The following is a 16277-nucleotide window of genomic DNA, read 5'->3' on the forward strand; positions in this document are numbered from 1 at the left end:
GGGAGGAAAATTCGCTCCAGAGACAAATGGGAATGTTTTCCTGGTATTCATGCTCAATTAAATAGAAAAGAAAACATTAATAGTAAGTTTTCCCAGGAAATACAAAAATGTGATCCCTTGGGGCAAATCCAGGCCCCTCCTCCCCGCCTGAGTGGTTCCCATGGCAGTAGAACCAGTGGGGTTACTTGGCACATATGGGGCGGCTAGAGGCAGGGATCACTCAGAGTAACTACTCCTGCCTGGTGCAGAGCCTTGCTAAATACAAGCTCCCTGCTCAGCCCAGGGGATAGCTGGGAGCAAGGCATCAGAGTCAGGGGAAGGCAGGGGAGAGTGGAGCCAGGACATCTATTACTTGGCCAATCTTCCCATCTTTCCCTCCACCCAGGGGCCTCCTTCAGGCTACAGCAGCCTCCACGGAGCAGCTCCACAACCAGTCTGTGACCTGGGCAAGGACTCCTTGTCTCCCCTCCCTCGATCCCACCAGGCTGCTGAGACCAGGTGTGGGGGCAGAGGATTTGCCCCTGAATGGCTAGTGGGGATCATCGACTTTTTAGATGCAGTTTTGTTCTCAAACAGTACAGTTCCATTTAAAACCATTTTTTGTGAACAAAAAAATCAGAAAAAAATTGAAATTAAAATTTCCTGAAAGAAAATCCAGGTTTTTTTAAAGTGTTTGAAATTTGTTGTTCCAAAACAGTGGAAGAATCCCAACTTTCTTTCAGTTTTTCAGCCTCCCCCTGCTCCCCACATCCCATCTCAGAAAGGGGAAGGATCAAAATATTACAGCGGAAAAAAAAACCCCACTTTTATCCTCTTTTTACTTCTTATTGGAAAAGTGTGAAAAAAATAAAATGTGAGTTGTCTCACATGTTGCCCTCCCAAACACACACACACACACACACACACACACACACACACACACACTTTAGCAGTGGAAAAAAGGGAGAAATGTCAAAATAAAAGTAAAATTTTTTTCCCTTGCTTCCCTCTCCCTCCCCTTCCACCTTTTTCCCCACTGGAAAAGTGTGAAGAAAAGTTGTTTTTAATTGTCCCACTTGTGTGTTTTTTCCTCCTTGGGGTAAAAAGGGGTGGGAGGGGATTCTACAAAGAGTGGGAAAGGGAAAAATCATTCCTGAAAATTTTAAAAAAAAATTGTTTATTTCAAAATATTTAATTTCCATTTGTTTCATGGGAAAATGGGACAGGCAGGAGTGAACCATTTCAAACGAAACCCAGATACGCTCTGCCCCAACCGCCAACGCTCCCTCCCAGGGTCTGCGACAGAAAGGTTTGTCACTGGCGGAGGACAATGGTGTAGCCGGTTGTCCCTGGAGCCCTATGTGTTGTGCAGTGAGAGTGTCTAACAAGGTTGAATATCTACGGCTTGAGTTCAAAACGGTTTCTAAACCCCAGGTCTTCGCTGTTTATACGGGCTGTTCTGCTCGTCCGTTTGCCTCCATGGCAAGCACATGGAAGAGGATTTCTGCACTCAGCCACTGAGGAGTGGTGGGCTATGACCTGCTGGGGAGTAAGTCAGCTGGAATGCCTCGGTGAGAAAGCGCGATTTGCGATGTGTTATTCGACTGCTACTCGACGTGCTGGGCAAGTGCGCCGTTCAAAACACAAAGCTGAACTGATCCACCACCAAGAGGGAATCTCTCCTGGTTAATTCAACAAGCCCCATGACAGCCTTGGACCAAGGGCGAGCAGGAATATCCCATGGTGTCAATGGCTCCTTTGCGCTCTGTGCCTGTTACAAATTTCCCAGTTGGATACCGGGTCTTCGCGGGCAGCGTTCAGACCTCCCCAGACCTCAGGTTCCGTCTCTGGACTTCCCCTAGCCCGGATGGGTGCTGTGGATGGGGTCTGGCATTTCTCACCTAATGCCCTGTAGTGTGATGATCTCACCTCTTTCTACACAACCCCGTGTCTGCAGAACTTTAATTTCCACAGCCCCTGTAAGCTTTGCTTCGGTGTCCCCTTCCCCAAGCCCTCCTTCTAGAAATAAGAAAAGGAGTACTTGTGGCACCTTAGAGACTAACCAATTTATTTGAGCATGAGCTTTCCTGAGCTACAGCTCACTTCATCGGATGCATGCCGTGGAAACTGCAGCAGACTTTATTTATACACAGAGAATATGAAACAATACCTCCTCCCACCCCACTGTCCTTCTAGAAATACTGTCAGGCTGCTCCAAGGGTGGGCTATTGTCGTTCTCATTGCAGCGTCTCCTGTGCCCTCTTCCGCCCATCCCTGGCGCCAACAAACCAAGGCACAGAGAAGGAGCCATTCTCTGGCTCTGGGCGTGGGCTTTGCACCGATGCACCGAGGCGCGGTGGCTTTAAGGACTGCAACTCGGTGGCACTCCAGCTGTCAGAATTGAAGACGGGTCGTTGCCCAGGCCTGTCAGGCTCGCCCGTGGTGACAGCCCATCCTAATGCCCTTAAAGGCTGGGCCCTTACCAAAGCCTTTCTCCTGCCAATTGGCGGGCAAAGACTGAGTGTTGGGTGACAGCCTGACATGGCCAGAGAAGCCTTGGTGCCCGGGAGGTTAGTGTCAGCTCCTGCCAGAGCTGCTGGAACTGGGGATGCTGCTGCACCCCCTGGCTTGGAGCGGTTTCCATCATACCCAGGGGTTACAGTCTGGTTCAATGGCTCTCAGCCTCCCCCCCCCACACACCCTGCTCCAGTCTCTGCTGTGCACCTGGCTGCTGGTCATTGTCAGCTCACTGTCGGGTCATTTTCAGCCCAAAGGCACCGCCGCCCTGCCCGCTCCCCCGGAGAAGCCCAGAACTTCCCTCGACCCTGGAGACGCGCCCGGGCAAGGCCGGGGACCCACTCTGCAGGGGCCCACCTAGTGACTGCTCTAGGGATGGAGGGTGCCGGCTGGCACCTCTCTCCGGCTCCCGCCCTTGGCCCGAAACCTCAGCCTGGCCCCTGCGGCCAAGGGCGGGGGGCACGAAAGGGCCCGGGGGAGAATCATTCACAAACCAGGGAGGGCGAACATCGACCGGAGCCGCGGCCGCGGCGGCTCCACACCCCCACCTCGGACAGGCCCTTGGGGACGATCGCCTGCTCCGGTGGGCGGCACATGCGGGCTGTGGCCAGCCAACCGCTCCCGGGGAGCACATGTGGGTCGCCCCAGTGCCCAGCACTCTCCAGCAGCCGGGCGGGGCGGCCTCCAGACAGTGCCCCACACCCGGACTCTCCTGGGGCTGGGGCGCCCCAGTGCCCAGCGCTCTCCAGCAGCCGGGCGGGGCGGCCTCCAGACAGTGCCCCACACCCGGACTCTCCTGGGGCTGGGGCGCCCCAGTGCCCAGCGCTCTCCAGCAGCCGGGCGGGGCGGCCTCCAGACAGTGCCCCACACCCGGACTCTCCTGGGGCTGGGGCGCCCCAGTGCCCAGCGCTCTCCAGCAGCTGGGCGGGGCGGCCTCCAGACAGTGCCCCACACCCGGACTCTCCTGGGGCTGGGGCGCCCCAGTGCCCAGCGCTCTCCAGCAGCCGGGCGGGGCGGCCTCCAGACAGTGCCCCACACCCGGACTCTCCTGGGGCTGGGGCGCCCCAGTGCCCAGCGCTCTCCAGCAGCCGGGCGGGGCGGCCTCCAGACAGTGCCCCACACCCGGACTCTCCTGGGGCTGGGGCGCCCCAGTGCCCAGCGCTCTCCAGCAGCCGGGCGGGGCGGCCTCCAGACAGTGCCCCACACCCGGACTCTCCTGGGGCTGGGGCGCCCCACACGGCGCTGGCGGCACTGCGCTGCGGGCGGAGCGCAGCACTCGGGGGCTGAGCCCGCCGCGAACCGGGCCGGGGAACTGGGCCCGGCGCTGGGTTCGCTCGGGACAACTCCAGGCGACCCAGGACGCAGCTGGAAATCATGGGAGCTGCTTCCGCTGGGGCCGCAAAGACCGTTAGGGGCGCTGATCCTGTGGGTGTGGAGCAAGGAGCCGGTCCCGCCGCAGCCGGGGCTGGTTCCGCTCCCAGGGAGCGCCCGGCTGGGCCCGGGCCCAGCCCTAGAGATCGTGGGGCCGGGCGCTAGTGAGGCACAAACCCCGCGGCTTCGCGCCGCAGCCAATTAAATATGCAGATGAGCTCGAACTGGCAGTGCCGCTGGCCGATTGGCGGAGCCGTCGCGCACCCACCCTCTGGCTGTTAGGTCGGTAGCGGGCTGGGGCAGGTGCCGGTGAAGCGCCGGCGGCGGGATGCCCGGAACTCGGAGTCCCGCGTCCTGCGCCCGGAGCCTCCGGGCGGCGCCGAGCGCTGTGGGGAAGGGAAGGAGGGAGTCGGCGCGCAGGAATGGGGCGGAGGGGCTGGAGCCCCTCGCTGCCCGGCTCAGAGCAGGGGGCAGGGAGCGGGACCGACCCCTGGGAGGCTTCGGGGCACTTGGCGAAGGGGCACAGCGGGAGCTAGGTTTCCCCTGCTGGGGAGAGACAGGGCCCCCCATCGGGGTGGGGTGTCAAGGTCCCGGCTGTAGCCACCCCTTTCTCACCCATGGAGGCAGCTGCGCGCTGGGGTCCCGGAGCTCGCCGGAGAAGGGGAAGCGCCGTTTGGGGGCGTCCCAGGGACCCCGGTCCCTGCGGTTCCCACATAAATCAGCTGGCCAGAGCCCGTGGGAAGGGCCCATTTGTCAGCGGGCCGCGGCTGACAGAGAACGAGAAACAGACGGGCCCTGAGATAAACGCCGGAGCGGGAGCGTTTACACAAGGGCAGGCTCTGTGTAAATAGAGCTGGCGCGGGGGCAGCGTCGGGCAGAGCCGGGGAAAACGGGCCTGGCCGGGTACCCGCAGCAGCCCCCTGCCGGGCGTTACCCTGCAGGGGCCCTGTGGATCCCGGTCGGCGCCGAGCGGGATGGCGACACACGCCCCGGGATGGGCGCAGAAGGCAGGAGAGCTGCTGTCCGACGCCTGGGTCCCCGGCGCCCCTTGCCGCGGTCTGCGCCCCGAGGGGTCAGGCGGGACCATCCCAGGCACGTCTCCGCCCTGGGATGTAACGAACACGAGGGGAGCGCTAGGGTCAGGCCGGGGCGCAAAGGCGGGGCTCCCCCGCAGCTCTCCCGGCCGTCACACCAGGCGCCCCCTTTTCCTCCATCCCACACGTTAGTCTCAGCTGCGGGTTTCTGCTCCCGGCCCTGAGGCTCCGTGCTAGCCCGCGGCGCTCCGGGAGCTGCTGTCAGCGCCCAGCGGCGGCTCCGTGGCGCGCACACCCCGGTTTGGCCGCTGGGCTCACCCTGCCTGGCAGGCGCCGCCCCTGGGTGTCACTCGCACATGGGCCGCCGGCCTCTTATGCGGGAGCCCAGCCAGGACAGGACTGGAGGCAGATTAGCCGCGCGTGAAGGGAGACAAGGCCCTGGCCCTCAGCCCGGTGTTGCTCCGGCTAGAGCCCCCTCTGGATTTCCTCCTGCCGCCCGGGTCCCCGTAGCCGAGGGCGGCGGTCGGGATTACGGGACAATGAGGCGGCTCTGCTGTGTCCCGCCGGCCGGGACAGGCGAAGATCAAAGGCCCCGGGCCGGAGCTGGAGACAGCCCGGGATTAATGTTTGTTTGTTTACAGCCATTAGCGCGGGGCCTCCCAGCAGCACTCAGCCCCCAGGCACTAATGGAGCAATTAGCAACCCAGCCTGGGAGCGCCCATCTCCCGGCCAGCGGGCCCTGTAGCCGGGCAGTGCCGCAGGGGCGCCGGCCTGCGAACCCGGCACCCTGAGCCCGGGGCTCCTGCAGGAAGGGAAACGTTTTCCTCTCGGCGCCAGCGCCTCCCCCGGGGTCTCCAGCGCCTCCGCTGCTGGGCGCCCCCCCGCCGGCTGTTTGCTAGGTCTTGGCTCCGGGCGCAGCATCCGCAGAGCGAGGGCCATCCATTACAATAATCCCCTGTCTAAACAGAGCGGAGAAGCGGCTGGGACAACAAGGCCGCGCTGTAAACAGAGCGCAGCGGGCGCCGCTAATGATATAAATAAAATAACCATTAATAGCGCAGCCATCCCTGCGCCCCTGGCCCAGCAGGCGGGGAAAGCCCGGGGGCCAAACTGTAGGGAGCCTAAGAAACCCACCTGCTGGTCCCCACGGCCAGGGACACGCCCAACACTGGGACCCCCAACTTCCTTTATTGGCCAGCAGGCCGCCCTCCCTCACACCCTCACAGAATTGGAAGGGACCTCAGGAGATCATGTAGTCCAACCCCCTGCTCAAAGCAGAACCAATCCCCAATTTTTGCCCCAGATCCCTAAATGGGCCCCTCAAGGATTGAACTCACAACCCTGCCTTTTGCAGGCCAACGCTCAAACCACTGAGCTCTCCCTCCCCACTAGTTCCACAGAGCTCCCTATATTCCTTCAGCCAGCGCCCCCGCCAACGGGCCTCGAGCAAGGCTTCACTGGGACTCTCCATTGCTCCCAAGCGCAGCGCAGGGGCACGCAGCGCCCTGGGGGTTTATCAATTAATTGTGCAGGGACCAGTAGCGGCCCGGGAAGCGGAGCCCAGCCTGGGGGGCGCTGCGCTCACACGCAGGCCCACTGCCCCTGCCCCACCGAGGCGAGGCAGGGGCTGGAGAGGAAACACGCGCGGGGGTGGGGGGCCCCAGGTGAGTGGCAGAGCCCGGAACAGACTCAGCCACGCCTGCGCCCGGCCGGTCCCGGCTGCCTCCGGGAGGGTTCGTGCCATGGGTCCACCCCAGCAGGCCCCGCGGAGCTTCCTTCGGTTCCCGAGCGCTGACGCAGCCCCGTTCCCAGCCCTTGTCCCTCCCCACGCGGGCCTGTGCGCGCTCCAAGGACCCTAACACCGGCGCTGTGCTCCGGCCCAGCCCAAAGCCGTGAGGCGTGGTCAGGCCGGCGTCTGCTGCACCCCGGCTCGGCCTCCGGTCTTTCCCTGCAGCACGTTACCCTGCGGCTCCCCGCAGCCGCGGCTCGCCCACGGCGGCACTGCCCGCCTGGGGGCTGCCCCCTGCGCTCACACCCCTTTCGGCCAGGCCCGCTAGCAGCCTAAGGGAGCGTGTGCAGGATCCGGCCCCTGCCTGGGATTCGGGGCGGCAGCAGGGGGTTCGGGGCCCGGGCCCGGGCTCATGTGACTCCCCCGGGCTGTATCCTCCCCCCCCCCCCAGTGCCGCGCTCCCTTTCCCTTATTTGGGCGTTTTGGGGAATCGGGCCGGGCGGGATTTCCAATAAGGCCAACAACTCTTGGGAAAGGAAGAGCAGCCGCGGCGGGTATTTTCCCTGGGCCCCTGTGTGCGGGGGTTGCCCGGGAGCCAGGGGGCCCTTTCCCCGGGGGCCAGGTCCCTAGGCACGTTGGGCAGAAAGGGAAGACCCCGGCTCTAGGCCGGCCCGGCCTTCCCGCCGCCGCGCTCGGGCCCGAGTAAATCGCAGTTTTTTATCCCACTTTTCACTGCCGGGGGAAAAAAGACACCCCTAGCCGGCGGAGCAAACTCCTGTCCCGGCCGGCCCGACCCGCCAGCGCCGCCGCTCCGGGGGGACGGCTCCCGGGTGGAAGGAACTAAAATCACCACCCCGGGCTCAGCCGCCTCTGCGTCGCCAGCCGCGGCCGGGCACAAGCTCCAAGAGAGGCGGGTAGGACCCGGCCTTGGTGGAGCCCCCTGCGATGACCTCAGGGCAGGAGCAATCGGGCCCGGGGAGCAGCGGCTTCTGCTGGATCGAGCTGAATGAACCGGCTCTCCGGGAGATCGGGGCAGAACGGTTCCGCGACCGCGGGAGGGTCGTTTGCTCGGATCCGTGCCCCCATGGATCTGCCCAACCCCGTGCACAGCCCATCCCAGTGGATCCCTACAGTCCGCCCTCGATCTTTCAGCACACGCGGACCCTCCAGCAGATCCGTCTGTTCCCCACCACCCCCCGTGCGTCTATGCAGCTCGCCCCATTGCTGCAGTCTCCGGCCTTGGGCAGAGGAGTCCCTCCCTCGCCGGGTCAGTCACTCCCTGCCAGCAAGCTACCGGGCGGCCCGGGCCCCGCAGCCAGCTGCTGCGATGTAGGCTTCTAAGAATAACGGCCCTCAACAGCCGAGGTCACAGGGATCCATCCAGCCGGGCCCGCACCCGCTGAACCAGCTCGGAGCGGATCCATCCAGTCCCTCCACTCGCTCTTCACCCAGCCGAATCAGACTGCCCCGGCTAGGGGAAGTGGGTCCCTGCTGGGGAAACAGCCCGCGGGCTAGACCCACAGACCCGTCAGGGCCCAGAGGGAAACTCCATTAACCCTGAGCCGCCTGCGCCGCCCGCCCTAGCAGGGCCTGGGTCCTGCTCCACGCGGCTGCAGCGGAGCCCGCTGTGCCTGGGTGTGGGGTGGATGCCAGAGGGGAGCGAAGGGGGCCAGGGCGCTGCCAGGAGGAGGCCGGTGAAAGGCCGGGACAGGAGCCCCTGTCCAGGGCCTCCCGAGCGGTGTCCACGGGGTGCGAAGCCTGCCCCAGGCTGGGCAGCCGGGCGGATTGTAACAGTGTTAATATCGACACTAACCGACTGCAGCGTCTGCCCACCTGGAGCCGCCTGGCCCGGGCAGAGCAGCGCTCCGCTGCCCAGCCACGACGTGTAGCGGGAGGCGGATTTAAGCTAAACCCTGATAAAAACCAGGAAGGTTAAAGTGAGCAGCGGCTGGGGGACGCGAGAGAGTCACTGGGCTGCTGGGCCAAGCCGGGCCTGGCCCGGACAGGCCCATGCCCAGAACAGGGTGCGGGGTGGTCAGCGGAGAAGCCCGCCAGCGGTGAGATCCCCGCGGCCTACGAACAGGCCTGGTGCGGAGGAGGGTGATTTTAACCCCCCTGTTCTCCCCGCGCCGCTGCTTCCTGGCGGAACCGAGCGCCGGCAGAGCCGCCAGATTTCTGCCTTTGCACCAAAACAGCGTTCTGGGCTGGATGCGTCCCGCGGTCAACCCCTCCTGGATGCGCCGGGCTTGGGGACAGGGAGCTGGGCCTCCGTGGGACTCCTAGGCAGTCCCGGCTGGGCCCAGAGCCAGGCTCAGGGATGCAGGCCTTGTTCGGGGAGTAGGCCCCAGCCTCCCCGGACCAGGCTCTAGGGGGTGCGGGGGAGCTGAGGGCCCAAGAGGCCGAACAACCTTCTGGGTTCCAGGCCAGGAACCGCCGGGCGCGGGCCGAGCCTGGCTATGGTGCCATTGATCGAGGCTACAGGGGAGTCGGGAGGCTGGGCGATAGGCCGCGGGAAGGGCTCGCCCCGTGCAGGGGCTATCGACCCCCAAAGGCAGAGGCCCAGCGCGCAGCGCAGCCACGGGGAAGGAACGCGCCCCCCGCCTTTGCCAGGCTCCCCTTGCCAAGGCCTGTGGAGATTCCTCCCCACGCGGAGTGTCGGGGGAATGAGCCGCCCCCGAGGACAAACCGGCCGGGGGTCGCTGCGGTGAAAGACTCCCGGACCCCGCAGCGCCGTGATCCCGCCGGGGAAGTCCGGAAGCTTCGGGAGAACACGCGCGGGAGCCCTGGGGGCCAGGGCACTTGGGAGGCCATGGGGTGGGGGTGAGGGGGCTCCTGCGCATCCTTCACACCGAGACAGCTTGACACCGGCGCCCGCTCCACCCTGCTTGCGGCTCCTGCGCTTACCCAGGCCGGGGCCTCTGCGCCAGCCGCAATCGCAACCGAACCTCCCCCTTTGCCTCGCAGCCCCGGGACCCCGCAAGGCTAGGGGAGGTGGCTCGGGGCGCTCCGGCCTTTCCAGGCCGCCTAACTGCGGAGCGCCGGGCGGCTGCCTTTCCCTCGGGCCTGCTCAGATCAGCACGGCCCTGCGGGAACACCCGGAGCCTCACCGGCCCTTGCCGGATTCCCCGCGAAAGCCTGGCCCCACAGAAGTCACTGGGGGGCAGCGGGGCCGGGATTTCACCCCTAGGAGCCGCAACCTCCAAAGCTGTGCGGCCCTCAGCAGCCAGCCCCGCGCCGATGTTAACAGCCAGCGGGGCCCGATCCGGGTGGAGGCGGCCAAGGCAGAGGGAGCGGCTCCCAGGCCGAAATTGGGCCCCCAGGTAAGCCCTGCCACTGCCCCGGGGCGGGGGGGTGGGTGAGCTCGCCGCGGCAGGGAACCCCATGGAACGACGCTGTGAACGCCCGGCTCTCTCCCGCTCTCAGTCGCTGCTCTCCGGCGGCGCGGTGCAGGGGAGCTGGCGGCAGCCGCCCGGCAAGTATCGAATTCATCTGAAATGTGCGATTGATAATGATCATCTGCCAGCCGGGCGGTGTGTAATAACGATCAGCCCCTCTCCGCCCGCTACCGCAGCGAAATGTCTCTCGCGGAAATTGTTATCGATCGGTTCTTGCACCCAAATGTTTTCGGCGGAAATTATAAATTATAGTCAGTTATTGTATCGAAATCTTTTAGATCTAGATTAGTGATCATTATTAGCGATAATCCCCGGGTCCGAATCGCACGGGCCAGGGCGGCGGCGCCGCAGGAATTAAATTCGGTTTAACTTTTACACGTAAATAAACCGCAGAACTGCTCCGGCTGCGGCGAGTTTCTTTGCCCACAAACACCGAGCGGGGCCTGAGGCTCGGGCGCGGGAACCACGGGGAAGAATCGGGAAATAACCAAACACCCGGTGGAGAAAGAAAACTGGACCCGAACCCTGCGGAACCCGCCGCCGGGTCGGGCTGGCGCGATTCGCCTCCCCGAGTGCCTGGGGTGAAGCGCGGAAGCCAGAGCGCCGGGGGGCCGGGAAGCCCCCAGAGCAGCCCCCGAGTGCGCCGGGTACTCACGCGACCTGCGGTCCGTGCTCCGGTCCGCCGGCGCCACGGGATCCGCTTTCGGCGTCCCCGTTTCGATTCTCACGGGCCTGCGGAGCAACACAATTGTTCGTTAAAACGAAATATCCCCGCTGTCACTGTCCCCCCTTCGCTTTTCCCTTTTGTTTTTCTGGAAGCGGCTGCTCTTCCCCGCATATACCGAAACCTCCCAGCGACAGGGTCCCGGGCCCGCCGCTTCCCAGTCGGGCCGCCAGGAAGAGGCTGTTTTCTTCCTAAAAATCTGTAGACATCGGTGGATTGACTGGACAGCTGGGTTCCTCGTTCCCCGTTTTCGGGCCTTTCTTCCCCGGCTGCCTCCAAAGGGCGCCAGGATCGGACCCGTGGCCGGGGCCGCGGAGCGCGGGTTATCGGCCCCTCGCCGCGATAATTCACAGGAGCGTTCGCTGCGGAGAGATAATTATTTTCAGCACCCCCCTTTGCAGGCAGCCTCCCTGCCGGGCTGTCCCCCCTTTGCCTCGATCTCCCCTTGACGCCGCGACAGGCTCTCGCTTCCCCGCGCTTGTGTAGAACGAAAACGAAGGACACTGCTCTGTCTTGGGCCGTCCCGGGCTTTCCCTACAGAGTTCGGCTCGTTTGGGGTTTTCCTTTGCAGCTCTGGATCTGACTTCCCAGACAGAGGCCGGCCCGCGCCGGCAGCAGAGATCGGTGCTGGGTCTGGGTCTCCTGCCCTGCTCTGAATTGCGGCGTCCACAGTCGTATGGACTCTCTGGGCCGATCCTGATCTCACGGCAGCGCAGACGGCGGAGTTCGGCCAGATCCTCCGCTGATGTAAACCAGCAGAGCTCCATGAAAAACAATGGAGCCCGGCCAATTCACAGCAGCTGAGGGCGCAGGCCCAGGGGCGCCTGGGGAGTTTGCCGCTAACTTCAGTGGAGCCCAGAGTTTACCCTTTATTTTCAAAAAACTCTCCTCTGTCCGTTTCGCAGCTTCAGTCTCCTGGAGGCAAGAGGGGGCTCCCAGGTGGGAATCTCGTCGGGGATCCCCCAGCTCCTGCAGGCCCTCGCCTGCCTGGGAACCCACTGCGGCCTCAGGGGTCCTGCTCCTGAGAGCAGCGCCGGGCGCGTTCACCAGGCAGGGGAATGGTGGCCCCCTTCTCCGGAGGCAGGCCCAGGAGAGAACCCCTCGGGCGGGGAGAAGGGGTGCGGGGCAGGACAGAAATCGGCACAGGCCCGGGCAGCACCCCCCGCCGCCCGTAGGTGCTGCTCAGTGAGACTTCTGGCTACTTTCCAGCGGGAGCCTAGGCCGGGAGAGGGCAGGGGTTTGTTCTCTCACAGCGATTCCCTTGGGTAGACCTGTCCGGAGACCCCCGCGCACCATCCCGCACTCCCCGGGCCTCTGAGCGCTCCCCGGGCCCGGCGCAAGCTGTGTGATGTGCCTACCTACCTACATGTACTTAGGATTGACATGAGCACCGGCTTTGTCCAGGGCACCCCTGGGATCCGCACAGCTGGGGCTCCCTGACCCCCACACACCGTCCCGCAGCCTCTGCCCAGCCAGGTGGGTGCCAGGCCCGGTCTGGCGCGCTCCTGGGAGCAGCCTCCCCCAGCCTCCCTTTAAGACATTGCTATTTCTGGTAGGGCAGCCGGATCTCGGGCCGGGGCTCGAGGGGCCGGCTCAGCCACCCCCACCCTCCAATGGGGAGGCTGCCCACAGGGCCCCGGCCCCTCCTCGCCGTGACGTGCTGGCCCGGGGCAGAGGAGGCTCGCGAGCCCTTGGCTGGTCCCCGCAGAGGCTGTAACAAAACGCAGACCCCCAGCGCCGGGCTAATGGAGGCAACTTAGCCAGGAGCAGGCGCGGCCCCTCGTTTATCAGCGCGCGGCGCTGCCTGCTCCCCCGCCCAGGGCGCTGCGCCCCCCCAGCACCCCGGAGCGCCGCCGGGCCCCGCGCAGGGCGCTGCACCGCCCCCAGGGTCTATTGGCTGTTCGCGCTGCCCCGATGATGTTACCGAGCCCCGTCACCTCCACCCCCTTCTCTGTCAAAGACATCCTCAACCTGGCGCAGCCGGAGCCGCACTATGGAGTCCCGCTGCCCCACCACCTGGAGCAGCAGTTCCACTCGGCAGCCTGCCTGCTGGCGGCCGGCGACGGCTCCCGCTTCTCCGACGGGGAGGAAGAGGAGGAGGAGGAGAAGCTGTCCTATCTGAGCTCCATGGCCGCGGCGGAGAGCCAAGGGGACGTGGGGCTCTCCCCGGAAAACTACGTGCACGCGGTGCTGCGGGGCTCCTGTGAGCCCAATGGCCCGGGAGAAGAGCTGGAGCGCGCCGGGGATCGGGACCCCAGTGAGTATGGGGGCCGCGACCCCGCGGCCGCGCTGTTCGCAATGCGGTACTAACCCGGCGCGGGGCAGGGGCAGGGGCGGGGGACCCCTGCAACTTCCCCCCACCCATCATCACCCCACAGCACGGCTCGGGACTTCGGGTCATCCGCAGCACCCGCTGTCCCCATCCGCCCCATAGCGCTCCACCAGGGCAGCTCCCGTCCCTATCCGCCCCATAGCGCTCCTCCACCGCTGCCGCCCCCAGCAGGAGTGAAGTCGGAGTCCGCCCCGCGTGGGTCTTCTCCCGAGTTTCTCTCCCCTGCCCGCAGAAGGCAGGTCCGTGGGCTGGGGGTCACCGCGGTGCCCGGGTGCTGACGGGAGGGCAGCGGGGCGGGCAGGCTCTGTTCCGATTGACCCTGGAGCCGCACCGCGCTGTGACAGGAACAATAACCCGCGGGGCGAGCCCCGGCCCCGGCAGCCCCCCGCGAGCAGAGGCGGCCCCGGGACTGTCACTCACCGAAGTGGCGCCCGAATCCGACCCCCGCCCCGTTCTCGGGAGCCGGGAACTCGCCCACCCCAGGCAGGGTGGGGGAACGGGGTCGCTGGGCGCAGAGCGGGCCCGCTCCTGCTCCGGGAGGCTGCTCGGAGGGGCAGAACCGGGCCCGGCAGAGACGCGGGAGGGTCCCGGCCCCGCGGTGGGCCCAGGCCTCGGGCGAGGAAGGGGAAGGAGACAGGCGAATGGATCTGGCGGCTCCCGCTGCTCCGGGGTGCGTGAGGGGAAGCGGGCGGGTGCCGGGAAGGAACAGAGGCCGCACCCCGCCTTGTCCCCATACGGCGTGCGGGGATGTCAGCCGAGCGCGGGTGTGTCTTGCTCTTTGCCTTCCGGCCTGAGTCCGGCATGCGGGGGATGAGTTCGGGGAGGCCGGCGCTTAGCCTGGAGCGCAGAGACTCCCACAAACTGCCCCGCTGCCCGAGGGGGCTCGGACCCGCCAGGGACCTGCTTTCCCGGCCAGCAGTGAGGGGCCAGAACCCCTGAGCAGAGCCGGGCCCTGTAACCCCCTCTGTTCTCTGCACTCACACCGGGGCTGGAACTCGGGGCGGCGGAGGGCTGTCAGACCCCATGGCTTGGAGTGGTTTCCACCATATACAGGGTTTACAGTATGGGTCAATGGTTCTCAGCCCCCCCGTACACACTGCTCTAGGCCCCTGCTCACACACACCAGCTGGGATTCTGCAGAGGCATGAAATGTGAGGCAGCCCAGGGAGTCCACACCCAGCTCAGCGCCCTGAAATACTGCACAGCCCTGGCCACACACACAGAGCTGGGGGGTCAATCACCCCCCCACACAGCCACCCAGGGCCTGCAGCAACACCGCGATCACACACACACACAGCCACCCAGGGCCTGCAGCAACACCGCGATCACACACACACACAGCCACCCAGGGCCTACAGCAACACCGCGATCACACACACACACACACAGCCACCCAGGGCCTACAGCAACACCGCGATCACACACACACACACACACAGCCACCCAGGGCCTGCAGCAACACCATGATCTCACAGCCACCCAGGGCCTGCAGCAACACCGCGATCACACACACACACACACAGCCACCCAGGGCCTACAGCAACACCGCGATCACACACACACACACACACAGCCACCCAGGGCCTGCAGCAACACCGCGATCACACACACACACAGCCACCCAGGGCCTGCAGCAACACCGCGATCACGCAGGCAGACACTGAAATACACAGCACTGCGCTCCCGTGTAAGCACTCACCAGACCATCACACCCCCCAGGACATCCCGCACAAACACACACAGGGCTCCCCTGGCCCCGGCAGGCCACAGTCCAGCCCTCGCCCGGCCGCGGCCCGGGCCCCGGGCGCTGGCGGGCCGAGGCCGGCTCTGCTCCGGGGCTGTTCTCAGGCCATGTGCCCAGCGGCGCGCCCCAGGCTCGCGGCGCGAAGTCTGCCCGGGGCGGCCCCGCGCGGAGGCCCGCTCCCCTGGCCCCGGCCCTAACCCTGCCTCTCCCCCGAGCAGAGCGCTGCGCCCCGAAGCCGCCGGCGGGCGCCGCGGCCAAGCCGGAGGAGGCGGAGAGGCCGAAGCCGCGGAGCCGCAGGAAGCCCCGCGTTCTCTTCTCGCAGGCGCAGGTCTTCGAGCTGGAGCGGCGCTTCAAGCAGCAGCGGTACCTGTCGGCGCCGGAGCGCGAGCACCTGGCCAGCAGCCTCAAGCTCACCTCCACGCAGGTGAAGATCTGGTTCCAGAACCGGCGCTACAAGTGCAAGCGGCAGCGGCAGGACAAGTCGCTGGAGCTGGGCCCCGCGCCGCCGCCGCCGCGCCGGGTGGCCGTACCGGTGCTGGTGCGGGACGGCAAGCCGTGCCTCGGGGGCTCGCCGGGCTACGGCTCGCCCTACAACGCGCCCTACTCCTACAGCGGCTTCCCGGCCTACGGCTACGGCAACGCGGCCGCCTGCAACGCCGGCTACGGCTGCAGCTACCCCGCGGGCGGCGCGGGCGGGCAGCCCGGCTGCAGCCCCGGCGCGGGCGCGGGGCCCTTCGTGAACGTGGGCAACCTGGGCGCCTTCGGCGGCGCGGCCCAGCCCCTGCATCAGGGGCCCGCGGGGCCCTCCTGCAGCCAGGGCGCTCTGCAGGGGATCCGGGCCTGGTAGCCGCGCGGGGCGGCGGACACTCTGGGCCAGGAGGGAGCCTGGTGGCCCCGGGGAAGGACAGGGACCCGCGCCGCCCCCGGCTGGTGCCCGCAGGCTGCACGCTAGAGGCAGACTGGAGCCCAGCGCAGCTCTCCGCGCCGCTTCGCTCAGGGCGGGAGCTGCAAACGCCGGCCAGCGCGATGGCCCAGCCTCCTCCCAGGTGGGGCAACTGAGGGCCGCTGCGCTCCGCGGAGCCCCAGTCCGGCCCCTCCGTGCCCCTGGCGGGGGCGGGGGACCGGCGCAGCAGCTGTTGGGGCCGCAGGGCAGAAGGGGGCTCGGCCCAAAGCCTGTCCGATCCCCCACGGCGGCTGGGGATGGGAACGCGTCCCCCGGCTCTGGGTGGCTCGGCTGCCGGGCTGGGCATGGAGCTGGAATCCCCGCACCGTCCAAGCAGCTTCGCTTGTAAAAAGCCAAAGTGTCGGGGTCTGGGGGAGGCAGCCGCGCGGAGAGCCGGGCCCTTGTATCTACTCTGTATCCGCTGTAAGTGCCAGCCCGCGCAGGAGCGAGGGACTTAATAAACCAGGTGCAATAGCCCCCGTGCCTCATTGCTAGCTGCCCGGGAGCCC

At 65.9% G+C, this 16277-nt stretch overlaps 1 protein-coding gene across 1 annotated transcript; it reads left to right on the forward strand.

Annotated features, from left to right (window-relative positions):
- Nucleotides 1–12466: 12466 nt before the first annotated feature.
- Nucleotides 12467–16228, forward strand: NKX2-3 (NK2 homeobox 3). Its single transcript, XM_084635229.1, has 2 exons — nt 12467–13006; nt 15044–16228. The coding sequence occupies exons 1-2, from the start codon at nt 12664–12666 to the stop codon at nt 15670–15672; spliced, it is 972 nt and encodes a 323-aa protein (XP_084491355.1). The 5' UTR covers nt 12467–12663; the 3' UTR covers nt 15673–16228.
- The last annotated feature ends 49 nt before the right edge of the window (nt 16229–16277 follow it).

The sequence above is a fragment of the Lepidochelys olivacea genome (genome assembly GCF_965140295.1).
Source record: "Lepidochelys olivacea isolate rLepOli2 genome assembly, chromosome: 7".
Lineage (NCBI taxonomy): Eukaryota > Metazoa > Chordata > Testudines > Cheloniidae > Lepidochelys > Lepidochelys olivacea.